Here is a 14,161-nt window from a genome sequence, read left to right as displayed (position 1 = left end):
AGAGAATAGAGATAAGAAGGCTATCATAGCCTGGAGAACTAGGTAAGGACTCCGGCACAGTCCGAAAGTTAAAGGGAGGGAACTGGGTTCTTTATTCATGTGATCATCATGATGAAAAGCAAGCAATGAAACTAAACAACTCCTGTTACATCACATTGTGCTGATTTTTAAAAGCAAAATTGATATGCCATGTATAAAATGGTTTCTTAATTCTAAGACAATGAACTGAACTCAGAGTTCTTTTGTCATAAAGCATCAATGACCTGTAGAAAAAGTCCCAAACCACCTGCCAAATCACCGTGCGGTGTGGAAGAGGGGCAGGCAAGGACAGCGTGCACCTGACAGACCCCTCTCGCCAGGAGCTGCAGCATCCCCGGGTATGGGCTAATTACCTCCGGAGGGCCTGGCACGTCCTGCGCAAGCCCCATCTGTGGCTTGGCATTTGGGAGTGTCATGGCACATTTTTTAGCAAATGCCAATGCTGCCGAATGCTGGCTGTCTCCTGAAGTTCACACAGGTGGGACAACTGGTCCATCAACCAGCATGAACACGAATTTCTCTCTCAGATTCACACTGACCATATTTCCAGGTGTGTTACAAAGTAAAAGGGAAGCTGAAGTTTTATTCTAATTTTGAATACTATTGTTTACTTTGAGAAAAAAAATTACTTTGGTACATGCATAAGAAGGTAATAAAAGGTTGATAAAGCTGTCAGTTGTCTATATATTCAACAAATTCCCTGACTCCTTTTTTGGAAAACAAACAAACAAACAAAAACCATTTAAAAGCATAAATATACTTCTTTGGAAGAAGTGCTTTTTCACTCAAATGTAATAAGGTAATTAAAAATCATAAATTCTGTATTAAAGGTTTCACTGTGTAATGCGACACTTTAGCCATCAGCTTTCTGTCTGGCAGTGATCACAGAGCGAATAAAAAGAATCTGTTCATCAAAGAAAGTCACTCAGTGCAACCTGATTCCATACACTGAGATCAAGAGGATAAACAATAAGATTGATCCCCAGTAAATTCAAGTAGGTGAACATACTGAAATTACCAACACAATGAAGGCTTACCGTGTATCTGGAACAGGAGAATAGGATGCCAGGATTTCTGGCCTCCATTCCAGCTCTTTCAATGACCTCTCTGTAATATTAGCCTAATCACTAGGCCCATCGGTGCCTCCCGTTCCTCACGTAAAAGAATGAGGAAGAAGAGGAACACTGCTCTCTAAACCTCATGTCTCATAGTAATTAGGAGGTCACTGGCCTGGGCCTGGCATGGTGGCCTAGCGGCTAAAATCCTAGCATTGCACATGCCAGGATTCCATATGGATGCTGGTTCTAATCTCAACATCCAGCTCCCTGCGTGTGTCGTGGGAAAGCAGTTGAGGATGGCCCAAAGCCCTGGGACCCTGCACCCGCATGGGAGACTCAGAAGAGGCTCTGGGCTCCTGGCTTCGGACTGGCTCAGCTCTGGACGCTGCAGCCACTTAGGGAGTGAATCAGCAGACGGAAGATCTTCCTCTCCATCTCTCCTCCTTTCTGTATATCTGACTTTCAATAAAAATAAAATAAATGTTTAAAAAAGATAAAAGAAGGTCCCTGGCCAAAAGGAAAATCACCAGAGGCAAAGTCTGGTGCAAAATACTATTCAACCAACTCTGATGTACCAAATGCATCCATGTGGTTCAGCTAACGCTAAAAACCTAGAATCACAAAATATAGGCTGCTTGTTTATAATCAGAAGCAGCAGCAAAACAAAGCAATGCCCGTGTAAGAAACACTTTATAGAGTTTCACCACTTCAAATTCAAATGAAATAATAACAAAAGAAAGAATAATAATGGCATATCCATATAACAAAATGATATTACAAGTAACAGTAAGACTGAATCTCAAAGTAGAACAAACAAAACCAGATGAAAAGAACATATACTGTACAATTCCATTTATGCTTGAGGAGGGGTCCTAACATGGGACAGGGTATCCCAGGGAGCCTGCCAGGTACTTGGAACATTCTGTATCTTGTTATGTTTTGTTTTGGGCAATGTGACACATGCACAGATTTATCTCAGACTTATGTACTTTGTTGTATGTATTATAGCTTGGGTTTTTAAAAAAGTTATGTAAAAATGAAAAAATTTTAAAAATGCCCAATTTATCTACATCATAATAATCAGTTAACTAAAGTAATTCTAAATTCAACAGTTAATATTGTTGACTTGGGAAAAAGAGAAAAACATAGCACATTATAGTATAATGCACAAGTGAAGATCTCTCTCTCTCTCCATCTCTTTCTTCCCTTCCTCCTTCTTTCTAGCTCTTATTCAAATAAATTAATCCTTAAATAACACACACACAAGAAAAGAAAATACATAGCCAACATCATCTAGGAACTCAAAAAGCCAGTATTCTTAAAACTGTCACAGTCCCAATTGGGAGTGCTTCAGTGTTCACCTATTAGTTATAATAATATTATGTGACACTTTTATTTTGTGTAGGATATTTTATTCTTCACAATGACAGTTGTGCCAAGAGTGACCATTTTATGTACTGCATCTGAACTGCCAATGAATGCACCAGAACAAACTTCCCCAGGGTTTTCCTCGTGGTGAGGTAAGCTATCCACGGCCTCTGCCTCTGCAGTCTCAACTCCTACTGCTGCCTCCCTGTGTCTGCAGTCCAGGGTCCTCATGCTGCCAGTCCGTCTACTCATCCGCCTGTCCCCTGCAGCACCTCTTCTGCGCTGCTCTGTACCTCTGTGGAGCCCTTCCGCACCCACCGATGCTACAATGAAACAGCACTTGGGCAGGAAGTCTTTGATGTTCTCATTGTAGACCCTCCCTAACACCTCTCACTTCTGCCTCAAAGCACCTGTCAGGCCTGTAATTTTATATACATTGAGTAATGACCTTTTGTTCACCATGCAGCTTATCAAAGGGTGACCAGAGGAGTGGCCAAGAGAAGAGGATATTTGAGGGAACAGAAAGGGTAGAAGGTTTGGCTGCCTCAGGGTTGAGGGGAAAAAAACAATCCCAGGAAAGTATTTTAAAAAAAAAATAGAAAATGAGTGAGGTTTAATAGGATGTGCCTATCTGCTGTAGGGTGAACAGGAACTAGGTGTACTCACGGGGTATGGCCAAACATTGATCTTAGGAAGAACGGTGTTGCCAACATTTTTTAAAATTATGTTTTTTACAAAGGTGCTTCATTGAGCCCCAGCAGCGTGGCCTAGTGGCTAAAGTCCTCGTCTTGAACATGCTGGGATCCCATATGGGTGCCAGTTCTAATCCCAGTAGCTCCACTTCCCATCCAGCTCCCTGCTTGTGGCCTGGGAAATCAGTCGAGGACGGCCCAGAGCCTTGGGACCCTGTACCCGTGTGGGATACCCGGAAGAAGATCCTGGCTCCTGGCTTCAGATCGGTACAGCACCAGCCATTGTGCTCACTTGGGGAGTGAACCATCAGATGGAAGATCTTCCTTCCTGTCTCTCCTCCTCTCTGTATATCTGACTTTGTAATAAAAATAAATAAATAAATCTCTAAAAACAAACAAACAAAAAAACCCAAAGGTGCTCCATTTCCAGATGACCCATTAGTCACTTCTTATATCACAAATAAAATAATGCCAGTTGGTCATAAATTAGCATAGGCTGGAACGGTAGAGTCTTCTGACAGGATTCTGTTACTCAGTGAATGTATCAGATGCCTTTGATTTTTGCATACAGCAAAACTTATATTCAAGGACAATGGTTTTACTTCAAGTTTTGCCTGTGGTTTACAAAGGCAAAAAAATGATTTAAAAAGTTGTGTGTGCTAAAAAAAAAAAAACTTAGCTTGAAAAAAACCTATCAGATAATGTAATATTGATATTAAGTAACATCTTAAGGCTGAATTTTGTGGCCCGAATCACAGGGTACAGTCATTGTAAGAATGTGCTGGTTTTCCTAATGGCTGAGAACATGGCCTTTGGAATAGAGTCTGTCTGACTTGAATCTTGACTTCATTTATGAGAAGCTGTGACCTTGACCCAGAAAATTAGCTTCTCTCTGGTGTACTTTTCTCATCTGTAAAATGGGATAATGGCTGTAATACATGCAGTGTTGATGTGAGGATTTTAAAAAGTTAATGTATGTGAAATGCTGAAAACAGTGCTGGTCCATTACAAGTAGCTTTTATGAAATAATGTTTTGATTGTTATGTTTCATGTCATTTTCAGCTCCTTTAGAAGCATCCCAACAAATAATATAAGTGGGAAAACAGGTGGACTCAATAAATTTGGAATTCTAAGGTAACTTTAATGTTAATATAATGAAGTCTGCATTTGGGGGTTCACACTGTAGTGGCTTTCAGCATATTTAGCATACTGATGTCATTCTACTCGTATAGTCAGCAGTTTGACCAGAATGTTATATTGAGATTACATTAAATGATGATTAGTAATTCCAAAGTGGTGAGATATTGACTGCAGAAATCTAAAGCAACCAGTTTGTTCTACAAACTGAGGGAAAAAAGAAGGCTGTCAGCAAAGACAATCAGGTTCTTCTGCCAAGCAGAACGTTGGCATCTTAGACGTCAACAGTGAGGGAGAAGCGAAGGAGAGGGGAGGCAGGTGTCCAAGGATGCCTCCTTCCTAAGCTGTGTGTTGTGACACTGCAGTGAATGCTGGGCACAGGACCCTAGAACGGCTTTAATTAGTCAAGTGCTATTTGGCAGAAAAGAAGGAACTATTTTGAAAAATGACCTGGTTTGTTATCTTGAAAGGGATTGTTAAGTGTGAGGCTTGCAAGGTGTCATATGCATCCTGGATTTATTATACAGACATTCACTGTCAAAATCTCCCAGGCGATGCACCATGCAGCGTTACAGTGATAACTGTACTGCCACCAAATTCTGATAAGCAAACCGAAGCAAGAGGAGTGGGTCTACCGCTTTGTGAAAGAGCCCTGCTCAGATGTCTGCTCACAGCCGACACTCTGCTGTGTACTGCCGGCCCGTTGGCCAGAATGCCCACCAATCTTAACTTCAGCCTTATTCTGCCTGTACAATTAGTGTGATCTATACTATGGGGGAGTGATTTTTGACACATGTGCTTGTTGCCCCAGATACCCTGTGTAGTGCCTAAAACTAACTACATTTTTCTCCAAACAGTGGTTCCCAGAGCCAGGGAGGATTCTGACGTCCCACCAGGGGAGCATTTGGCAATACCTGCACATTTTTGGTACCAATCTGTGGGGCTGGAGGAGGGCACCAAACATGGAATCAAACAGTAAGTAGGATTAAGGTCACAAACGTTTTCACTGGAATGAAAGTCAGTTTTACAGGTACTATGATGCCTTCAAGTAAAACGCCGAGCTTCGCGCTGGGATCTCCCTTTGCTGGGTTGTTCTTTGTCACGATGATGAACCACATGATGAACACTGTCTCCTACAAATGTTTTCTCATGTGCTGAAAATATACTGGGAAGTTATTCTCATCATAGGTAAGGGTTTTTAAAATGGCACTAATACATACAATTATCTAAAAGCACAAAGGCAGGTAAACTTTCAGATCTGCAATCTGATCACTATAGCGAATCGGAACTATACCCTGGCCTATTAATAAAAAAAACATCAACTCGACACATTCTCATTGTTCTAGAATCAAAACGTACTTGGAAGAATATACATGGCACAGACACTGCAGTACAGAAGAGTGCTTTTTGGCCATGCTCCTTTCCTGAGCGTTCTAGAAAACTGGAATGTTCACCTACTGGACTTCGATCTCCAGCCCCGCATAGCTGCGGGATCAGCACTCTGTCCCTGCTGCTTTGCTCACTAGATTCCACCGCATGCATTTACTGATGACGAGTGACAAAAGGCTCTTTCCCTCCTCCCGCTGTCCGCGCCCCGCGCCTCTGGTGCGGGCTCGAGACCCCGGGCCGTGCCCACAGCCCACCTCGCTTGCGTGGGGGCTCTCGGAAGCCGGCCCCACTGCACACGCGCTGCCGCGGCCGCGAGAGAACGCTGGCCTCCCTGTCAGCCCCGGGGCCAGCCCTTCCCTCCTCGCACTCACCCGTCACGCGAATGGACTCCAGCATCGTCCTGCTGGGGCGCGGGGCTTGACGGCCGAGGGGCAGCCGGGCCGCGTCAAGCCTCGGGCCCGGGCCTCAGCGGCTGTGGGACGGCGCGGGAGCTGGATCTCGGCGAGCAGGGGCGGCAGAAGGCGGCTAAGGGCGGGCCACGGCGTGCGGATGAGCGCTGCGCCGCGAGGAGCGCTCCTTCCACCCGCAGGGGCTGGGAGGTGCATCTGGGGGCCACACCGCTGCCGCCGTGACGTGGCCGCTCCCCCCGTTGCTAGGAAACGCTCCGTGCCGACCCAAAGCCTTAGGTTTCACGGAGGCTGCGGGACCGCTTGGGGCGCTCGAGCGAAGCAGGCCGGTTTCAAGGACTGAGAGCGAGCAGGTGCATGCCTTGGGAGCATATCCGCGTTTGCACTCACAATCCGAAAGATGTTGCCCGCCTTTCAAGGCGGCTTAACTTGACAGAAATAGGACCAGACAGACAGACAGACAGACAGACAGACAGACAGAGACTTCCTGTTGATAGATAGGAAGACAGGCGCCTAGGAATGGTGTGACACTCAGCCCTGGCTGTGGTTTGCAAAGCCAGTCTCCCCTGCCCTTTCCTTGCAAGGTGCCTGAAAATGAGCCCAAGTTCAGGTTAGGCTGGTAAGAATAAAAGTGCAGATTGTAATAGGATCTGCATGCTATTTGGGGGGGTTCTTTTTTGTTTATTTGTTGCACAAATGTTAATCATTTACAATAGTCGTGGGAAACTTGAGACCACGTATCAATAGTTTTTTTTTTTTTTTGAGAGTCTAATGCATGTAAGATTCTGAGCCAGGCTTTGAAGCCATCAAAAGAATGGCAGGCCCAACTCTCCCTGTCCAGCCTAGAGGGAGCCCACGGGGCAGTGCTGGCTCTGACAGTCCACACCGCCTCCAGGCTGAGAATGGACGGGCAATGGTTAGAGTGTGTTCAAATGTAAGAATGAAGGGGCATCAAACTCAGAATGACTGGTGACAATTTGCATTTGTCATCACTTCTAAGAAAGGCAGATTAACTATGTCACAGATAGTGGGTGACCTCACATTTAATTCTGTAGGAAAATCCTGCGGGGGGCCATCTTCAGAAAGTGTCTGCCATCTAGCTACTTGTTGCCATTCTGGTTCCAGCCATACCATCTCTGCCCTGAAGGTAGCTAGAACCCCCCTCCACCCACCTCCTAGAGCCTCCCTGCTTCTAGCCTTACCTTCTCTCTCTCTCTCATCAGGGCTTAGTGGCCACTGTGTTCCTGTTACTAAGATCTGTCCCTGCTTACTCCAAACCCCTCAGCGGCTTCCTTCCCTACCCGTGAGGGCCTTTATGACCTACCCCCTGGTCATCTCTCTGACCTCAGCTCTAGACCCATGGCCAGAGGCTGGCTTCTTGAATCTCAGCTCTGCTGGAACCGGTTCCACCTCAAGGCCTCAGTGACCTGGGATTTTCCCAGCCTAGAATGTTCTTCCCCCAGATACCCACAGGACTCACTCCATCACTTGCTGCAGGATTCATTGGAACACCGCCTCTCTGTGAAGACTTTCAGAGCTGTTTGATGTAAAATTCTCCTCCTGGGGCAGGTACTTGGTGCTACAGCTAAGACTCTGCTTGGGACACCAAATCCCATATTGGGAATGTCTGGGTTTGAGTCCTGGATCCATCTCTCTCTCAAGATTTATTTAATTATTTGAAAGAGAGAGAGAGGGATAGGGAAGAGAAAAGAGAGAAAGATCTTGCATCCTCTGGTTCACTCCCTAAATGGCTACAATGATCAGGGCTGGGCCAGACTGAAGCCAGGAGTTTCATCCGGGTCTCCCATGTGGTCGGCAGAGACCCAAACACTTGGGCCATCTTCCTTTGCTTTTCCCAGCTGGTTGCATTAGCAGCTGGATCCATTCTGATCCATTTCCCTGCCTCCAGGAGGCAGTACATGACGGGCCAAGTACTTGATCCCTGACTCACATATGGGAAACCTTGATTGAGTTCTGGACTCATAGCTTCTGTCTGTTCTAGACTTGGCTGTTAGAGACATCAGGAAGTGAGCAAATAGGTGCAAGACTGCTTTCTGCACTTTTCAAATAAAATGAAAATAAAAATTTGAAATTCTATTCCCGTCTCTCATTTCTGAAATAACCTCCTTCTCCACTTAATTCTTCCAGCTAGCACTTAACATTTAATTTATTATATATATATATTTAATGACTTCCCTTGACCATTATCTGCCTCTACAAGTGCCATGATTTTTTTTTTTTTAATTTGTTCTGGATTCCCAGGACCAAGAATGGTATCTGGGCCTGGCATGGTAGCCTAGCACTTAAAGTTCTAGCCTTGCACATGCCAGGATTCCATATGGGCACTGGTTCTAATCCCAGCAGCCCCACTTCACATCCAGCTCCCTGCTTGTAGCCTGGGAAAGCAGTTGAGGATGGCCCAAAGCCTTGGGACTCTGCATCCATGTGGGAGACCTGGAAGAGGCTCCTGGCTCCAGGCTTCAGATTGGTCCAGCTCCAGCTGTTGTGGACGCTTGGGGAGTGAATCAACGGATGGAAGATCTTCCTCTGTTACTCCTCTCTGTATACCTGACTTTCCAATAAAAAAAGAGAATAATATCTGGCATATAGGAAACTTCACAAATACATTTATTTTATATTCAGATAAAGTTTTAAATTTATAAATAACAATACCCATTTCCATGAACTTTTTAAGGGCTTCTCAATGCATGGATTCTAAAACTTATCTTTGAATTTTATTTTGTTCATTATAATTTTTAAAAATATTTTTATCTATTTAAAAAAACAAACCCAAAAAGAGAAAGGTACACGGAGACCTTCCACCCACTGGTTCAGTCTCCAAATGCCTCCAACAGCTGGAACTGGTCCGACTGAAGCCAGGAGCCCAGAACACAGTCTGGGTCTCTTATGTGGGTAGCAGTGAACCAGCCACTAGAGCATCCCCAGTGCCTCCCCATGTGTGCCGCAGCAGGCAGCTGGAATCAGAAGCAAAGGTAAAACTTGAGCTCAGCTGCTCTGCTATGGAATGTGGGTGTCCTAAATGGCGCCCTAAATGGAAGACGAATGTACATATATATACAAGTTAGAGAGTGATGTGCACCAAAGGTGTACCTCCCTCCTCAGCATTTCATTACACTCAAGAACAAATGTATCAACTACCCTACCCACGCGTAGGCAGTAAAAAATCTGGGCAAACAGAGACTCTAAGGTGGACTATGTCAGCCAGTGGATTCTGGAGAGATTTCATCATGCTCAGAATGGCGAGATTGGCAGCAATTCAGAACTGTTGAACTATCAAAATCATTGAGCACACCCTTGGAGCATGCCGCACGTTCGGGACCCTGGGATGGGTGGGAGGCTGGGTGGGGCTTCTCCCTTTATCTCCCTTCCTTCCTCCAGATACAGGAAGAGAAAAAGAGAATGTGGAAAGAATGGTCTTACCCACTTTCCTGTAGCCCTCGACCCTTTGAGCCATAATCAACTAGGTATAGATTATCAAAATGAAATAATAATAATGGAAAAAAAAGAATTCCAAAACTAATCAAATCTGATACCCATGTAGGTAGCACACCAGGAATATTATTTCAGTCTTTACTTGTGTAATGATTTAAATATACACTCGACCAATGTTTTCTTGTATATCATTTTGGATTCTAAATATCTTTAGTGCTAAGGACCATAAAAAGGTACAAATAAAAATAATCCAAACATTTTAAAGTACATTTGTCTAGTATCAAAATATTCTTGCTAACTTCAAGAAAATAAATTTTCTGCTTTTTATTTTTATCAAGCTAGTGCTCATCTTCTCCTTTTACTACCCTTGTCAATGCGATTGTTCGTCCTCATCTAGCTCTGTGCATCTGCTTACTTAATTACTGATTCATGTTTTGCCTGCTTAGTATTTGCATGGGCTACAGCATCTGCAGCTGTCCTCTTGGCCACTTTCAACTTTGCATTGTTTTTACATGTCCACCCGAACAATGAACAATCCCGTCATTCTAAGAAACTTCGCTTTATACCTGCTTCTACATTAACCATTCATATAGAGACGAATGATTGATTTGATTATCAGTTACTGCTCTATTTTAGAAGCACTAATTGCAAAATCAAGTTAAGAACTTACTAAAACTGGCTTTAATACATTATATGTAATATATAATATATTTATTTATACATGTATTAACTAGGAATGCCATTGTTGGTATCTTACTGGAATAGACCCACTTTCCTTTCATGATCATTTGTGATCATTTTAATTTCTGAATACCTGCAGTGATGATTTCCAGCCAATTTTAAATTGAAAAACTATGGGAGCAGCAGGCCTTGGTGCAGTAGCTAAGATTCAGTTGAGACACCCACATCCCACACTGGAGCACCTGCTTTGAGCGGTGTCTTCACTTCTGATCCAGTAGCCTGCTGTTGTACATCCTGGGAAGCAGCAGAGGATGGCTCAGGCACCCAGGACCCGACCATCCATGTGGGACACCTGGATTGAGTTCATGGGTCCCGAGGACTTTGCCTGACCTAGCCCCAACTGCCATGGACATTTGGGAATAAATCAGTGGGAAGAGGATCTCTGTGTGTCTGTTTTTAAAATGTAAAAACAAAATAATTAAAAATTTTGAATCATAGGAAATCCTTGACAGAACTATAACTCCTTTGTGTATTGTGGAATTCTCATGGTGTGGGCAAAGAGCTTATTTCTTGTCAGTAATTTTAGTGTTATTAATTACTTATATGAATCTACGTATTCCTTTTATGTGCTACCTAACAGAATGAACCATGTGTGTTGTTGACAAATATTTACTTAATATTCATCAATTAGTTGATAGAGTTTTGGTATTTAAAAAGTTGGTTAAGCCATATCTGTAAAATGGGAGTACTGCTTTTTCTTTTTTTATGTTTTAATTTTTAATGATTTTTTTTTAGTTGAAAAGAGATAAAGAGATCTATCTTCCACCCACTGATTTGCTCCCCAAATCAGGGAGCTGGAGGAGAAGCAGAGAGCCAGGACTCCGACAAGCTCTTCCGTATGAGACGCTAGCATTGCAGGTGGCAGCTTGGCTGGCTGCACCATGACATCAGCCCCTGCGTTCTTTTTAGAATATAAGATCAATGTCCTCTTCCTGGAAGACTTGGAATACTCCTCTGCCTTGGTTGGGAGAGAGAATGCCCAGGAAGAAGACAAGGCTGAACGGACCCTGAAGAGCCTGCTGAAAGCTACTAGAGAGACAAATGAGGATCATGTCACACTGCCGCAGAGGTTCGTCATGCTGGGAGCTAACCAAGCACACATCGTGGGGGAAACCCAGAAGGCATCTAATTTCTGATGGGCAAGAAATCATCTTTATCACCAAATATATGAATTAGGGCATTCAAATGACATTTATTTACTTTTGAAAGAACAGTGGGTGGTAAGAAGAAACTTCTAGAAAATGCCTTTGGTCTTATTTCTTGCTCTGTTGAAAGTAATTTACAACAGTCTGTGTTGCTGAAAATGTATGAATTGAAGAAGATTCATCTGCAGCCTGTTCCTATAAAAGAACAGGGCAAATCTAGTCGCAGTAACCCAGATTCAAACAACATCAAGAGAAGCCTCCAGGCAAGCTCTTATGAACATGGACTCAGGAAAGAAAAGGACATTAACAAAAGGAAAAGAAAGGAAAAAGAAATACAGGCTGGGGGTAGCTGGTAAAAAGGTTTTGTCCTTGGCTTTAAAAAAACAATTAGTGATGTTTGCTTTCAAGATATCTGGGTCAAGAGAATGGAATGCTTGCAGTATGCCCATATTTAGGGAAAGGGCAACCACTAAGTGGAAGCCAAGTAAAAGAAAGCTTTGTGAAAGTGCCTTTGTTGTACGTGAAGACCACGTAGGTGGTGGGCAGGATCAGGATGGGCTGCAACACCCATTGGTTTGTGTGAAAGACAAGGCTGGAGGCAGAACTGACCCAGTAATTGTAACCACCAGTGTGTGCATAAGCTGACTGAAGTGATGGACTGTTCTAGACCCTGTATTGTTAGGCACACACAAGAATCAGGTCTGGGATCACCTCAGATCAAGCTTCTCTGGGGATCCCCCCAATTGAATTGCTGGACTTAGAACCCCAACCATGGAGAAAATTGCAGGTTCCATGGTCTGGCCATGGAGTGCATATGTCAGAGCTGGGCCTCCTCAGTGGCTTAGACAGAGCAGTGGACAGCATATCGAGGTGCACATGGAGGACATGGCAGTACACTGGAGTCTGCAGAGGACACCTGGTACCACAACAGAAGATGGAGGACAGAACAAATTAATTGATCATCTACCCCAGCCAAGTATTGGCAGTGAAAATCTTGGCAAACGGAGACTCTAAGGTGAACTATATTAACCAGTGGGTTCTGGAGAGATTTCTTTGTGTTTGGAGTGGCAAGATAGGCAGTAATTCAGAACTGTTGAACTATAAAAAACCTCTTGAGCAGGACCCTTGGAGCATGGTGTGGGGTGGTGTTGGGTGACTGTCCTCCATCCCAGGATACAGAGGTTATTTGGGAGTCTGGGTGTGGTTTCTCTCCTTATCTCCCCTTTTTCCCAGATACGGGAAGGAAAAAAAAGAAAATGTGAAAATGGTGACCTCACCCACTTTCCTGTAGCCCTTGACCCTTATCACCCTAATCAGCTATGTGAAAATCATCAAAAAATAAATAAAAATATAATGGAAAAAAATTGCCATTGTGTTTTTACCTCAATGAAAATAAAGCAGGGCCTGGCGCAGTAGCCTAGTGGCTAAGGTCTTTGCCTTGAACTTGCCATGGTCCCATATGGGCTCCAGTTCTAATCCCCGCAGCCCCACTTCCCATCCAGCTCCCTGCCTGTGGCCTGCGAATGCAATAGAGCACAGCCCAAAGCCGTGGGACCCTGTATCTGTGTGGGAGACCTGGAGGAAGTTCCTGGCTCCTGGCTTCAGACTGGTGCGACACTGGCTGTTGGAAGATCTTCTTATCCGTCTCTCCTATCTGTATATCTGACTTTGCAATAAAACTAAAATAAATTTTTAAAAAGAAGAAAAAAAAAGCAACTAATTTTCTTTAATATGATTTAGCTCAAAAATTAAATTTTGCAAAAATAGCTTTAAGGAACATAGGTATGGAAAAGCAAACAAAACATAAATTATAGTGTGACAGATACATAAAATATCCTCTCTTTTAATGAGAGCATTTACTGTGGGCCATTAAATATTAAATGTTAATATTCATGCTATCTAGTTTAGAATATAAAAAGGAAGTTAAACTGTATGGATTTTGAGAATTCTCTCTTGAATAAAGGTGTGCCTGTAGTTGCCTTGTTTTAGAAATGGATATATTTGAAAAAACACTATATTTCCTCATACTCTAGAACCCAAACATTTTTTTACCATGTGTGTTAGGCATCTGGGAGCTGGAGAAAGAGAGCTCTGGTGTGCCGGGCCACTCCCTTAAATGTCTGCAGTGGTTGAGGCTGGGTGAGGTTGAGCCAGGAGCGGACCGCACCCTGGTCCCTCACTCAGGCTGCAGACTCAGCTTCTGCAGCTACCAGCTCCTGCCTGGCCGGGGGCTCTCTAGCTGGCAGTGAGAGTTGAATTCATACACTTGGCCTTTTAACCTCAGGTCAAATGCCTGCCCTTGGAACATTGGCATTGATTAAATTAGAGAAGCAAAAAGAACCTATAGAAAACCAAGAACTATTAATAGCATAGAAATTAGTCCTTTTCAGTAACCTGTATCTGATACTCTTTGAATATTCTTATTTTTTATAGTAAGTGTAATAATAGTGGAGCAGGGGCCCGATGCAATGGCAGAATGACTAACTTCTCATTTTACAACTTTACACGTGCTGGGATCCCATAGGGGTTCTGGTTTGTGTCCTGGCTGCTCCACTTCCCTTCTGGCTTCCTGCTTGTGGCATGGGAAAGCAGTCAAGGATGGCCCAAAGCCTTGGGACCCTGCAGCCATGTGGGAGACCCAGAGGAAGCTCCTGGCTTCGGACTGGCGCAGCACCAGCCATTGCGGCCATTTGGGGAGTGAATCACAGGATGGAAGACCTTTCTCTCTGTCT

At 43.8% G+C, this 14,161-nt stretch overlaps 1 protein-coding gene across 3 annotated transcripts in view; it reads right to left on the bottom strand.

Annotated features, from left to right (window-relative positions):
* The window catches only part of KIAA0895 (KIAA0895 ortholog), a 40,214-nt gene that overhangs the window by 21,756 nt on the left and 4,297 nt on the right, over positions 1-14,161 (bottom strand). For 2 of the 3 annotated variants that reach the window (XM_040964770.1, XM_040964772.1), the window contains exon 1: positions 6,055-6,079. In XM_040964770.1, the coding sequence (XP_040820704.1) occupies positions 6,055-6,079 (25 nt within the window). Of the gene's footprint in view, positions 1-1,420; positions 1,433-6,054; positions 6,080-14,161 lie in introns of those variants that run through there. The other variant, XM_040964771.1, reaches the window with a different exon arrangement.

The sequence above is a fragment of the Ochotona curzoniae genome, unplaced genomic scaffold, assembly GCF_017591425.1.
Source record: "Ochotona curzoniae isolate NIBS_2020 unplaced genomic scaffold, NIBS_Ocur_1.0 scaffold_3835, whole genome shotgun sequence".
Taxonomy (NCBI): domain Eukaryota; kingdom Metazoa; phylum Chordata; class Mammalia; order Lagomorpha; family Ochotonidae; genus Ochotona; species Ochotona curzoniae.
This window is presented reverse-complemented; position numbering and strand designations above follow the sequence as displayed.